Genomic DNA, 14,826 nt, shown 5'->3' with positions numbered 1-14,826 from the left:
CGTGGTTAAACCTTGAGGACATTATGAAATGAGCCAGTCACAGAAAGACAAATACTGTATAATTCCACTTATATGAGATACTTAGAGTAGTCAAGTTCATAGCAACAAAAAGTATAATGGTGGTTGCCAGGGGTAGGGGGGAGTGGAGTATGGGGAGTTATTGTTTAATGGGCATTGAGTTTCAGTTTTACAAAATGAAGAGAGTTATGAGGACGGATGGTGGTGATGGTTGCACAACAATGTGAATGCATTTAATATCACTGACCTGTATGCTTAAAAATGGTTAAGATGGTAAATTTTATGTTATGTGTATTTTACCACAATAAATTTTTTTAAACCCCCAAACAAACGAAAAAACGTACCGCAGAGTCTCATTCATTCACATTTTTCTATTTCATCTTTCCTGTTCCCACTCCCTCTGCCCCAAGGTAAATAAACTTGTTAGTTTCTGTGTCTCCTTCCAGGTTTTCTTTTTGCAAATGCAAGCGAATATGAAGCTACGTATTCTTCTTCACCTCCTGACTTTTTAAAAGATATTAAAACTTTTTTTTAACGTCTCTACTTTTTTTCTGAAGTGGATATGTATTAGCAAAAAGAGCTAATCAGTACCCAGCTTGAATGAACTCACAAGGTGAAGACGTGGAAGGGGACAGCTGTTTGATGAGAGGGTAAGATAATCCTGCCTGCTCACTGCCAATGAGGTGTTTAGGGACATCCAGGGTCCCCCAGGCCAGAGCCTATGGTCCAGGTATCTACCCCAGGCTGATTCTCAAGCTTCCCAGAGTTAATCTTTTCTCTAGAACTTTCCCAGGCCACACCCCCTGATGCAATATCTGGGTTTGGGCAGAAAGGAGGGTGCTGCACAGCCCGCCCCCTCTGAGCTGTCTGGGCTGGCTCCTCTTTCAGGAACAAGTCAGGCTTCACAACAACTCAGACCTCAGTTCCAACGTCTGCGTTCAGAAGAAAGAATAGCTGGGATGGACAGAATGTTTCATAGTGGAAGGAAACAATGTTCCGGGTTAAGCTGAGTCGGCCAAACACAAACATTCATGATGATTCTAGAAGAAATCTCATCAAGTCTTATGTGGCTTTTCTGCGCCTTGATTTCATGCTTGCTCACAGGTAAGTATGAATTAGAATACGGCCAATAGTCTGGTACTTGAATATAGGTTAAGCAGGTGAAAAATACTTTCCCAGGGCTTGGGGTTGCAATATATATACATAGAACATCTTATGTCTGTTTTTAAAAATGTTTCCTCACCTCCTAAACCTCCATCCTCACATCCTGAAGAAAGGAAAAGCCTGCATTCTGTTTGGAAATATCTTTCCTAATATCCACAGAATAATCTAGAAAGATAAAGCATCAAAACGAATAAGTCTAAAGGTTAACAAAACTCTATGCATTTTGCTATTTATCTCATTATCTGGTTTCAAAAGGTGCAACATAGTTATTTCAGTCTTTCTATGTGTGCGTCAGGGATGTTAACTTTAAGGACAAGAAATAAAGATGCTAACAAAATACACATGAATAAAACGACACAATTTTTAACCTTAATATTGGGTACAAGGCTTATAAAAATTGGATTTCTCCCCTTGTCACTGCAGAAAAGGTAGCAGTCAGATACTCCATAGCATTTGAAACAATATTTGGTTTGGGGCATTTTCCCTGCCAGTAAGATTACATAATTTTCTCTGCTCCACTCTTGGATGCTTGTCCCTACATGTTTTACTTTTCCAAAATCACAGCTCTGTAGCCTTTGATGTTTCATCATGTCAAATCACATTTAATAGAAATTTCTATTTTTAATACTCCTAGGTGCTAGGCACTTTGTAGTGTCACTGGGAGCCTTGACTACTTTCTGTCTTTTTTATTATTATTTTTTTTAACATTAAGAACTAATTATTCTGGTTAGTTTTAAATTAGGCAACAAATCACTGCTAAGGCAATTTGGCAAATGCTTATAATTGGCTTAAACATCAAATTTATGTTGTCCCTTTCTAGTTTACAAAACTTCACAGCTCCCGATTGCTCAGCGTGTGGTGTTCCTATCTGCTGTTTGTTTCACGATCCAGCATATTCAGGCCCCGACTCTATTTCTCACTATTGGAAAACAAATATGGACCCCAAGCGGCTGCTGTCTTCACAGTTGGCATATTACACACTCATTTCCTCCTCTTGGACTTTATTGTTATAATTTCCCACCAGAAGCACCATCTCCAATTCCTTTCCCCATCCCAAGCCCATCTTCCCATCATCGTTCCAGGTGGCTCCTCCTCCTACAGATCCTTCCCTGATTTCTCTCTTCTTTGACACTTGACCCCATGTGTTCTGCTTTGGTGGGTTCTGATTCCTGCATTGGTCTGAGGGCAGGGTCTGGGCATCTTTCCTGGTGTCCTCACAGCCCCAAGTCTCGGCCAAGCATGTTAGCTGATTGGTTAGTTAGTAGACTGATTAGTTGGTGGGACAAACAAGAGACCAGGGAAACATTCCTCCACAGAGCCAAAGGGAGAAGATGACAAGGCCAAATTAGAGGAGAAAAGCCAGAATTGGTTAATTTGTCATTTTCTTCAATGAGGGAGTCCAGTTATTTTAAGCCTTTTCCTGAAAACTTGTGTTTCAAATAGACCTGGAGATGAGTGTGTTCTTCTGACACCTATGCACTTAGAACAAAACATCAATGATAGAAACCACAAGGATGTCAGAGACAGAAAGCTCTGTGCGCATGTTTTGACTCTATCACTTGCTAGCTCTATAGCACATAATTTCAGTTTCTGCATCTGTGAAATGGTTAAAACAGCCACGCTGAGGTTGGGAGGGGTTAAATGATGTGATGCCAACAAAAGCACTTTGACAGTGTCAGTGTGCCCTTCCCATGTTAGTTATTATGTGTTGGTTATGTAAACAGATGACGCTGTCAGCAAATAATGGCTTTGTGCAGTTCTGACCATTGCCTCTGGATTGTGTAGATGAATTCTCCAAATTCTAAATGGACTTCTGTTAGTTACTCTAGATCCCTGGACAGATGGGTAGAGTTCTTTCTCTCTTTTATAGAATTCGTTTGACTTGCTCTGTCCCTTCCAAATGATAGAGTGTGATTCAGAAAACTGATCCCCACTACCAGTAATAATAATAATAACAACAACAACGACACAATCACAATGCCATTTCTGAGCACACGCAGTGCTCATAGGTCAGCAAAATATTCTCTTGATTTCTCACATCAATCCCCATTTTATACACTATGAAACAGAGACTCAGGTTCAGTTATTTGCCCAAGTATATACATCTAGTAAGTGTGAGAATTGGGATCTATCTGACTCAGGTTTGGCAGGCTCCAGAGCCTGTTCTCTTTGTACTTCTCTGCAGAAGAAGCTGAGACATTGAAGTAAGCCAGAGAAAGGGAGGAGAGACAAAGTAAAGGGAATAAAGAAGACGGTGCTACCTTTTCTGATGCATTTGCTATAAGGGCTGTTGGAAGTAAAGGTGGCAGAAGAGGACCCAAATGAGGGCAGTGGACAGCAGACCCAGAGATGGGAAGCCAGCATGGCCTCTCATTCCATGGAGGAGATTTCTGCCCAGAGAGTTTGCCCAAGGGCTTTGTGGTGGGCAGCCTTTATGTGGTTCTTTATCACTGACTCAAGATTTTAGGAAATTGTGAGGTGTTCAGCATGAACGTCAAGGCAGCAAAAATATAGTCTAATTTAAGATGGATAAGGATTAGAAAAATAGAAGTCAGGCCAAGGCTAATTTCACTAAGAGAACAAAAACTTAGTTTACTTGTTTAGTTTTCATTTATTTTGCATTTCTGAGCACCTCCTATATGCTGGGTTCTGGGCTAGGTGCTGGTTAGAAATGAACAAAACAGAGTCCTTTGTCTTCAGGGAACGTAAGAGCCTGCTGGGAAATACACTTGACATTTGAGGATTTACCATTCAGTTTTAACTATTCTTTGGCCACCAGAAGTAAGGTGTAGATCAGTGGTTCTCAGTCACAAATGCACACTGGAATCACCTGGGAGCTTTTAAAACTATAAATGCCAGGATTTCATAGCCAGAGATTCTGACTTAATTAATCTTGGGTGCTGCCTGGTCATTGGGATTTTTCAAAACTCCCTGGATGGAGTTCCTTAGAGATGTGGTTTATTGTAGGACTGGATAGAAAAAATACAAGACAAGTCGGGAGCACGTTGTGGTAAGTAAGGGACTATTTAAAAAAGGATGGTGGTCTAAATGCAACAAGTATCCTGGATTGAATCCTGGAATGGAAAAAGGACATTAGTGAAAAAATTGACAAAATCCAAATAGTTTAGAGTAATATACCAGCGTTGGCCTCTTAGTTTTGACCAATATGTCATGGCTATATAAGATGCTGGCATTAGGGGAAGCTGGGTGAGGGGTATACAAGAACTCTATGTACTGTCTGCAATTTTATTCTGTAAATATAGAATTATTACAAAAATAAAGTATTAGTTTTTGTAGACTTATGAGAGTAAGTCAAAAGGACACAGGAGGCAATCTAAAAGAGCTTCCAATTGCCAAAGCTGGAAAACTTTGAGTAACAAAATAAATAACAATAGATTAAAATAAATTTTCATGAGTCCATAGTGATGTAAATGAATAATTCAATAAATAAATGGTAGAAAAGGAACAGTTCTTCCTTACAGAATTCCAATTAATAAATAGATATTGTTATTAGAACAGCACAGAAATAATTGTTGCAAGTAATATCCACCAATAGATTCTGAAAGTAATTGATGAAAGTTTGAGGAGAAACAGAATATTTGCATAGTGTCAAAGTATCTTCCTAAGTGATTTATTAATTATAAAGGGAAAATGGTAGCTTAACAGTGGAAACACTGCCTTAACCAAGTGATCAATGCTAAGATTGCCAGTGATGAGACATAGGAACATCATACACTCCCTGTGAATACATGCCCAAAATGTATGACCTCAATCAAATCATGCAAAAACATCAGACAAACCCAAACTGAGGAATATTCTACAAAACAACTGACCAGTACTTTTCAAAAATGTCAAGATCATAAAAGATAAAGAAACACTGAGAATGGACTGGAGGAGACCTACTAGATATGACAACTGAATGTGGGATCCTGGATTGATTCCTGGAAAATAAAAAAGACACTACGGGGAAAACCGGTTAAATTCAAATAAACCCAAACTTAATTAATGATATTGTGCCGATGTTGATATCTTACTTTTCAAGACTATACTATGGTTATACACATATGGAAGGCTGAGTGAAGGGTATATGTGTTATCGAACCCCAATATGTGGTCAGTCCGCCTGCGAGTACTGGCGGAAAGAAATGAACGAGCAGAGATTTGCAGGGGAGAAAGGAAGTAATTTATTATTATAGGATTGACCAATCCAGAGTACATGCAAACTTGTGCTCTGAAAGACCTGTCTCCTCAATGGTGTGCAAGTTATAGATGACATAGGGCAAAATCATAAGACACCATGTGTTAGGGGTTGGGGATTGTGTTAGGAGCTGACTGGTTGGAGGTGAGGTAATGGTAATAAACAATTTCTTCAGGTCCTGAGGACAGCACTGAGGTCTGCTCCAGCGACCCTCTGTCTGATTTCATGGAAAAGCAGCCAGGGGGTCATTGCACCTCAGGGCTCAGGAGCTGTAACACAACTTAGGTCAAGATGCTCTCTTTAGCCTGCTGGAGGTCCAGACCTTGTGACCATTAGTCAGGTTCGGGGCCATTGTCTTCTGCTGCCTCAGAGGTTAATGATTATCAGGAGGAAATGCTAAGTCTATGAGGGGTGTAGAGAGAGAGGAGAAAAACATGATTTCTAAAGCTATAATTACAAATCAAATCAAAATCACGAGGATCCTCAGTTTCATATGGGAGCTCTCTGCACTACCGTGTTTCCCTGAAAATAAGACCTAACCGGAAAATAAGCCCTAGCATGATTTTTCAGGATGACATCCCTAATGCGTCTTTTGGAGCAAAAATTAATATAAGATCCAGTCTTATTTTCGGGGAAACACGGTATTTTTGCAACTCTTCTGTAAGTCTGAAACAATTTTAAAATGTAACAGCAGCAAACAACTCCTCCCCCCGCTCCACCCGCCAGTGATTGTAATGGGCAGCCAAGGATGGTGAGCCCCACTATTGTAGTCTCTAGACCAGTGTTTCTCATGTTTCAATATGCTTATGAATTACCTGGGAAATCTTGTTAAAATGCATATTCTGGTTCAGTAGGGTATAGGGTGCAGCCGGAGAGTCTGCATGTCTAATACACTCCTGGGGAATGTGATGCTGCTGATCCTAAGACTATACTTTAAAATCATGAAGTAATCTATCACTTTTCTGAGGCACGAATTTGCGTACCTTTTGAAACTGGGATGTGGACACTAGGTCCCTAGGCAGTGAGTGATGCCAGCATCCTGCTTACTAGTAGCCAAGTTCTAAGTCAGCCTTGCTCTTTTCTTCTGGTCATATTCAAGGTAATCCTCTTGAAATAATTCACTGTATTTGAAGGAGAAATTGTAGGGCATAGTGTCAGTTCATAGAGCCAATGTCCCCTGCAGTGCAAGCCCCATGTGGTGGGCAAAATAATGGCTCCCTAAAATGTGCATACACTAATCCCCGGAACCTGTGAATATGCTACCTTCCATGGAAAAGGGGATTTTAAAGCTGTGATGAATATTATGGAACCTAGAGTTTGGGAGATTATCCTGGATTATCAAGGTGGGCCCAATCTAATCGTGAGTCTTTAAACTGAGAACCTTTCCTGGATGCAGTGAGAGGGAGATGGGAGGACAAAAAAAGAAGCAGGAGAAATTTGAAGCATGAGATGAATTCGACTAGCCATTGTTGGCTTTGAAGATGGAGGAAGCGGCCATGAACAAAGAATGAGGGTGGCCGCTGGAAGCTGAGAATACCTATCAATGCCTTGATTTCAGCCCACTGAGACTGGTGTCAGACTTCTGACCTACAGAACTGTAAAATAATAAATCTGTGTTGTTTTAAGATGTTAAATTTGTAGTAATTTATTACACCAGCAATAGGAAACTAAGAGGCCGAGAGAGAGAGAGAGAGAGAGAGAGAGAGAGAGAGACAGAGAGACAGAGAGACAGAGACAGAGAGAGAGAGAGAGACAGAGAGAGAGAGAGAGAGATATCAGTATTGTGAATGCAGCTCTATGCAAAAGTATTGCTTAGCAAGTTTTGCCCACACTGAGCACCAGAATCTTAATAGTCACGTCACAGTCACCCAGCTCAAGTCTCCATTGGAAACACCACCAAAGAGACTCCATCCAGTGGGCCTTCTTGAGATACCTGCTAGAATGAGAATAACACAATTCTCTATAGTAACAAAAGCATAAATATTCACAAGGAAGCAAAAGATTACACAGGCGATTCCTGTCTCCCTCTCTAGCTCTGGTGAGCATGTGTGCATCCAGAGTGGCTGAGGAAAAACTTCTTCCAGATTTTGCTCCCTCCTCACTGTGACCAATACATCTTTCTCGTCTGTACTTCCTCTCCCTTTTTCCTTGAGTATATTCTTGGTTTTTGCATTTGACGTTTACATTTGGTAGAGTCTTTATTGACTGGTTTCTTCAGAGACTTGTCCTGGCTGATTGGTGACATTTCTTGTTAATGAGAATGCTGTGTGGATAACAAAGTTTTTCTCCCTTTAACTGTGTTTTCAAGACCACAGTCAGCCTTCCCGGACAATTGAAGAGGATTTTGAAACTTTCTGTAGGTGGAAAGAGTCACTTTCAGCTGGGAGTCTGAGCTGAAATATAGTTCCCGTCTTGTAGAGTCATTTCCTATTTAGTGTCCTCGCATAAAATAGCTTCCTTCTGGTGCAGTGTCATGACACTTTCTGCATAACCCTATTAAATGTCTCCTGGTATCAGTAAGTAGTTCATGTAAGTTTTCAAATCCGTAAGTTTTCCATCTCACACCCATTGTGTGTGTGCTACTTAAACATGGGCAAAACAACAACGGAGTTTGGAATACATTATACAAATAGCATAAGGATATTGAATTTGTTGCCTGTAGAGCTCAGAAAGAAACAGCAGTTTTCATTTTAATGGGATGAGACTGAGTATTTTGCCCATGATGGAGTTAGATTTGGAACTTCACAGGTAGGAAAAGAGGATCATACATACAAATTATTGCATTAACATAATGGAGCCATGTAAATGTTCGGACATCCCTTGCTATTTTCCTGCCTGTGTGTCCCCTCATGAAGAAAAACATACCCAGTAATCCAATCTCAGAGTGTGTTGCATAAAGCCTTGATGAGTGCCCTTCCCAAACAGGTCTTCTTTGCTGATTTAATTAACTGGACCTAATTATAGACTTTACATTTTTCCTAGGTACATTTCATTCTGTTTGAGTTTATCCCATCGTGATCTTTTAAAAGTTATCCTGTCAATCAGAATTAATGCTATTTTTGTAGGTGTGATGACATTGTGGCTGCATGTTTTAATTGAAATTTTATTGAAATAATTCTATCTAGATTTACATGCAGTTATAAGAGATATACTGAGAGCCCACTTTTCCCCTCAGTGGTATTTTGCCAAACAATAGTAGAGTATCACACCTAAGATATGGACACCATTGATACAATCCATCCATTTTATTAAGATTTCCCCAGTTTTACTCATGTGTGTATAGGTTTGTGTATTCACCGCTGTCAAGATACTGAAGTTTCAACATCACAACAATACTTTCTGTTGTCTGTTTATAACCATGCCTACCTCCCTCCTACCCTTTTCCCCACCATTCCTAACCCCTGGCAAACACGAATCTGTTCTTAATTTCTACAACTTTGTCATTTCAAAAATGTTATGTAAATTTCACACACTATGTAACTTTTGGGGATTGGTCTTTTTCACTCAGCATAATTCCCTGTAAAGTCATCCAAGTTGTTTTGTGTATCAAGAGTTTGTTCCTTTTTATTGCTCAGTACTATTCCATGGATATAAATAGCAAAATTTGTTTAACCGTTCACTGTTGAAGGGCATACAAATAGCATAAGGATATTGAATATGTTGCCTGTAGGTCTCAGAAAGAAGCAACAGTTTTCATTTTAAAGGGATGAGACCAGTTTGCAGAAGATTCCTGTTTGGCTACGGATATATGTGCGCAGATCTTGAGTGATAATAAATTTTCATTCTTGGGGATAAAGACTATCTTGACTGATTATATTTTACTTATATTTCGTTTTTATGTTTGCTCATGAGTGAAAGTTTATAAAATTGTATATCTAAATAATTCTAAATATTAAAGAATCATAAGCAGTAAGGTAACTTTGTGCTGTAGTTTAATTGGCAGCACGGTTACTACCATACCATCCACGTGGTGGTATGAAAAATAACAATGCATCTTACTCGTATGTACCACCTCTTCTTTATCCATTCATCCATTGATGAACACCTAGATTGCCACCATATCTTGGCTATTATAAATACTATGTAATGAATATATGGATAGACGTGTTGCTTTGAAGTAGCGTTTTGGGTTTCTTCAGATAAATACTCAGAAGTGCGATTACTGGCTCCTTCTTTGTCTCTGGTTATAGCCTTTGTTTTAAAGTCTGTTTTGTCTGGTTTAAGTATTGCTGCCCCAGCTTTTTTGCTTTTTTTCATTTTCATGAAATATCTTTTTCCATCCCTTTACTTTTAGTCTGTGTGTGTCTTTCAATCTGAAGTGAGTCTCTTGAAGGCAGCATATGTAAGGGTCTTGTTTTCTTATCCATTTGCCACCCTATGTTTTTTTATTGGAGAGTTTAATCCATTTAAATTTAAAGAAATTGTTGACAGATATGTAGTTATTGACATTTTATTACTTATATTTTTGGCTATATTTTATTTATGTATTTTATTTATTTTTTAATTAAATTGCTGGGTGACTTTGGTTAGTAAAATTATATGGGTTTCAAGTGTACATTTCTATAATACATCATCTATATATCACATTGTGTGTTCACCACCCAGAGTCAGTTCTCCTTCCATTACCATATATTTGACCCCCTTTTCCATCTCCTACCACCCCCCCATCTGTGTCTATGAGTTTTATTTGTTTGTTTGTCTTGTGTGTTGCTTTCAGTTTTCTATCACATGTGAGTGAAATAATTCAGTACTCGATTTTTTCTGTCTGACTTATTTTGCTTAGCGTGATAATCTCAGGATCCATCTATGTTGTAGCAAATGGCAGTATTTCATCTTTTCTTATGGCAGAATAGTATTCCATTGTGTATATATACCACATCTTCTTTATCCAATCATCTATCAAAGGACACTATGGTTGTTTCCATGTCTTGACCACTGTGAATAATGATGCAATGAACATGGGGGTACATATATCTTTCTAAATGTTGTCAGATTTTTGGGGTAGGTACCCAGAAGAGGGATTGCTGGGCTATATGGTAATCCTATTCTTAATATTTTGAGAAACCTCTGTACTGTTTCCCATAGTAGCTGTATCAACTTGGATTTCCACCAGCAATCCAACACTTATTATTCCTTATCTTGTTGACAATAACCATTCTAACAGATGGTATTTCACTGTGGTTTTGATTTGCATTTCCCTAATAGCTAGTGAAGTTGAGCATCTTTTCATATATCTGTTGGCCATTTGTATGTCTTCTTGGGAGGAGTGCAAGATTGTTTGTTTTTTTGTTGTTGAGTTGTATCAGTTCTGTATATATTTTGGATATTCGCCCCTTATTGGAGATGTTGTTTGCAAATATCTTCTCCCATTTGGTTGATTATCTGTTTTGTTGACAGTTTCTTTTGCTGTGCAGAAGCCTTTTAATTTGATATAGTCCCATTCATTTATTTTTGCATTTACTTCCCTTGCCTTTGAGGTCAAATTAATAAAATCCCCTCTGAACCCAAGATCCATAGTTTAGTACCTATGCTTTCTTCTATGTATTTTATTGTTTCCGGTTTATATTTAGGTCTTTGATTCATTTTGAGTTAATTTTGGTGTATGGTGACAGATAGCTGTCTAGTTTCATTATTTTGCATGTGGCTTTCCAATTTTCCCAGCACTATTTATTTAAGAGGCTTTCTTTTCTCCATTGTATGTTTTTGGCTCCTTTGTTGAAAATTGTTTGCCCACATATATGTGGGTTTATTTCTGGGTTCTCAACACTATTCCATTGGTTTGGGTGTTTGTTTTTCTGCCAATACCGTGCTGTTTTGATTATTGTCACTTTGTAGTATAAACTGAAGTCAGATCTTGCTCTTTTTTCTCCAGATTACTTTGACTATTCGGGGTCTTTTGTGGTTCCATACAAATCTGATGATTTTTTGTTCTATTTCTTTAAAAAATGCCATTGGGATTTTGATGGGGATTGCATTAAATCTGTATATTACTTTGGGTAATATGGCCATTTTAAGTATGTTTGTTCTTCCAATCCATGAACATGGAATCAGTTCTTTATGTCTTCTTCAACTTATTTTAATAATGTCTTATAGTTTTCAGTGTACAGATCCTTCATTTCCTTTGTTAAGTTTATTCCTAGGTATTTTACTCTTTTTTTTTTGGAAGTTGCAAAAGGAATTTCATTTTCATTTCTTTTTCTGAAATTTCATTGTTAGTATATAGAAACACAATGGATTTTTGTGCTGTGATTTTTTAGCCTGCAACTTTACTATATTTCTTTATTGTTTGTAATAGTTTTTTGTTGGAGTCTTTAAAGTTTTCTATATAAAGAATTACATCATTTGCAAAAAGTGACAGTTTAACTTTTTTATTCCCAATTTGGATGCCTTTCATTTCTTTCTCTTGCCTGATTGTTCTGGCTAGAACTTCCAACACTATATTGAATAATAATGATGAGAGTGGACATCTCTGTCTTGTTCCTGACCTTAGAGGAAAAGCTTTCAGTTTTTCACCATAAAGTACGATATTAGCTTAGGGTTTTTCGTATGTGGGCTTTATTATGTTGAGGTACTTTCCTTCTATACCCATTTTATTAAGTGTTTTAATTATAAATGGATGCTGTATCTTGTCAAATTCTCTTTCTGCATCTATTGATATAATTATATCATTTTTATCCTTTATTTTGTTTATATGGTGTATCACATTGATCGATTTGCCTATGTTGAGCCATCCTTGTGCCCCTAGAGTGAACCTCAGTTGATCGTGATGTATAGTCTTTTTAATATATTGTTGTATTAGGTTTGCTGGTATTTTGTTTAGGATTTTTGCATTTGTATTCATCAGAGATATTGATCTGTAATTTTCTTTTGTGTGTGTTATCCTTACTAGGTTTTGGTATTAGGGTACTGTTGGCCTCATAAAATGACTTACGAAATATTGCTTCTTCTATTCTTCTAAGAGTTTGAGGAGGACAGTTCTTATATCATCTTTGACTCTTTGGTAAAATTAATTAGTGAAGCCATCTGGTACTGGACTTTTGCTTTTGAGGAGGATGATTGTTTTAATTTCCTTACTGTTGATCTGTCTATTTAGATTTTCCAGTTCTTCATGATTCAGTCTAGGAAGGTTATATATTTCTAAGAACTTGACCAATTTTTGTAGGTTATTGAATTTGGTGGCATATAGTCCTTTATAGCATTCTTGTATGATTCTTTCTATTTCTGTTGTATCCATTGTAACTTCTCTTTCATTTCTGATTTTGTTTATTTGTGTCTTTCCTTTTTTCCTTAGTGAGTCGAGCTAAGGGTTTGTCCATTTTATTAATCTTTTCAAAGAACCAGCTCTTTGTTGCATTATTGTTTTCTTTATGTTTTCTCTATTTTATTTAATTCTGCTCTAATTTTTATTATTTCCTTCCTTCTTCTGACTTTGGGTTTCATGTGTGCTTTTTCTAGTTCTTTAAGATGTAATGTTAAGTTGTTTATTTGGGATATTTATTGTTTCTTGAGATAGGCCTGTAATGATATAAATTTCCCTCTTAATACTGCTTTTGCAGTATCCCAATAATTTTGATTTGATGTATAGTCATTATAATTTGTTTCTATGTATTTTTGATCTCTCTTTTTATTTTTTCTTTGACCCAGTCATTCTTTAGTAGCATGTTGTTTAATCTTCACAACATGTAGATTTTTGTAATTGATCTCTTTCTTTTTGTAATTGATCTCCAATTTCAATGCATTGTGGTTGGAGAATATGCTTGGTATGATTTCAATCTTCTTAAATTTGTTGACTAGTTTTGTGTCCTAAAATATGGTCTATCCTTGAAATGTTTCATGGGCACTAGAAAAGAATGTATATTCTGGTGTTCTAGGATGAAAGGCTCTTTAAATGTCTGTTTTGTTCATTTGATCTAATGTGTGATTTAAGACTATTTCCTTACTGATTTTATATTTGGATGATCTATCCATATCTGTCAATATGTAGATCCCCTATTATAATTATGTTTTTTGTCAGTTTCTCCCTTTAGTTCTGTTAGTAGTTGCTTTATATATTTTGGTGCTCCCTGATTGTGAGCATATATATTGATAAGTATGTCCATCTTTGTCCCTTGTTACCTTTGTTATCCTGCGGTCTGTTTTGTCAGATTTATGTATAACTACACCTGATTTTCTCTAGATGCCATTTGCTTGGAGTATTGTTTTCCACCCTTTCACTTTGAGTCTATATTTGTCCTTGCAGCTGGGATGTGTCTCTTGAAGACAGTATATGGTTGGGATTTGTTTTTTGATCCAATCTGCTTCTCTGCCTTTTTATTGGTGAGTTTAGTTCATTTACATTTAGGGTGATTGTTGATATGTGAAGATTTCCTATAGCCATTTTATCTTTTGTTTTCTTGTTGCATGGTGTTTCCATTGTTTCTTTGCTTTTGTGTTTCTGTCTGTTATTTTAGTTTGGTGATATTCTGATTTTTTTCCCCTCTGTTCCCTCTTTTTTATGTTATGTATCTCAGTTCTGAATTTTTTTTGAGTAGTTACCACTAAGTTTATGTAAAAGAAAGTTTCATATATATAGTAGTCTTCTTTCTTCAGCATGCATCTTATCTCCATTCCCCTTTGCAAATTCAGACCTTTGCTCCCTCCCCTTTTATGTTTTTGTTGTCACAAATTATCCCTATTTATGCTGTAAGTTCATTTCTGAGTTGCAAATTGACTTTTTCTCTTTTTCTTTTTTTATGTTTTTATCTCCTCTGTCCTTTATATTATGTTTGCCATTTTCTGCTTCTGTCTGTCTGTTAGTCTTCTTACTCATAGTTTTGTATCCTTCTGTCTTTTTGTTTCAGGTAGAATAACCTCTTTCAATATTTCCTGTAATGAAGGTCTTGTAGTGGAAAATCACCTCAATTTCTGTATATGTGGAAAGGTCTTTTATTTTTCATTCATATCAAAGGATAACTTTGTTGGATATATTATTCTTGGCTGGTAATTTCTTTCTTTCAATAGTTTCAATATTTGATTCCACTCCCTCTTGGCTTGTAGAGTTTCTCTTAAAAACTCTGATGGTAATCTAATGGGCTTTTCTCTGTGGTTACCATCTTCTTTTCCCTGGCTGCCTTGAGAATTCTTTCTTTGTCATTAATTTTTTTTTAAACAATGGCTTCCGTTTCTTTCTTTCTTTCTTTCTTTCTTTCTTTCTTTCCTTCCTTCCTTCCTTCCTTCCTTCCTTCCTTCCTTCCTTCCTTCCTTCCTTCCTTCCTTCCTTCCTTCCTTCCTTTCTTTTCTTTTTCTCACAGCTCATAGTAGCCCATGTGGGGATCAAACCATGTTACCAGCACCATGTTCCAACCAACTGGGCCAACCACCCACCCCTCTTTGTCATTAATATTTGACAGCTTCCATATAATGTACCATGGAGAAGGGCTATTAGGATTGAAACAGAACTATCATAAA

General features: G+C 37.2%; 1 protein-coding gene across 1 annotated transcript in view; it reads left to right on the top strand.

The window, feature by feature from the left end:
- Positions 1-910: 910 nt before the first annotated feature.
- Positions 911-14,826, top strand: part of IL20RB (interleukin 20 receptor subunit beta) — a 36,174-nt gene continuing 22,258 nt past the window's right edge. The window contains exon 1 of the mRNA XM_081071822.1: positions 911-1,122. Coding sequence (XP_080927948.1) covers positions 1,050-1,122 — 73 coding nt within the window. The 5' untranslated portion in view covers positions 911-1,049. The remainder of the gene's footprint in view (positions 1,123-14,826) is intronic.

This window comes from Rhinolophus hipposideros (assembly GCF_964194185.1).
Source record: "Rhinolophus hipposideros genome assembly, chromosome: 14".
Taxonomy (NCBI): Eukaryota; Metazoa; Chordata; class Mammalia; order Chiroptera; family Rhinolophidae; genus Rhinolophus; species Rhinolophus hipposideros.
This window is presented reverse-complemented; position numbering and strand designations above follow the sequence as displayed.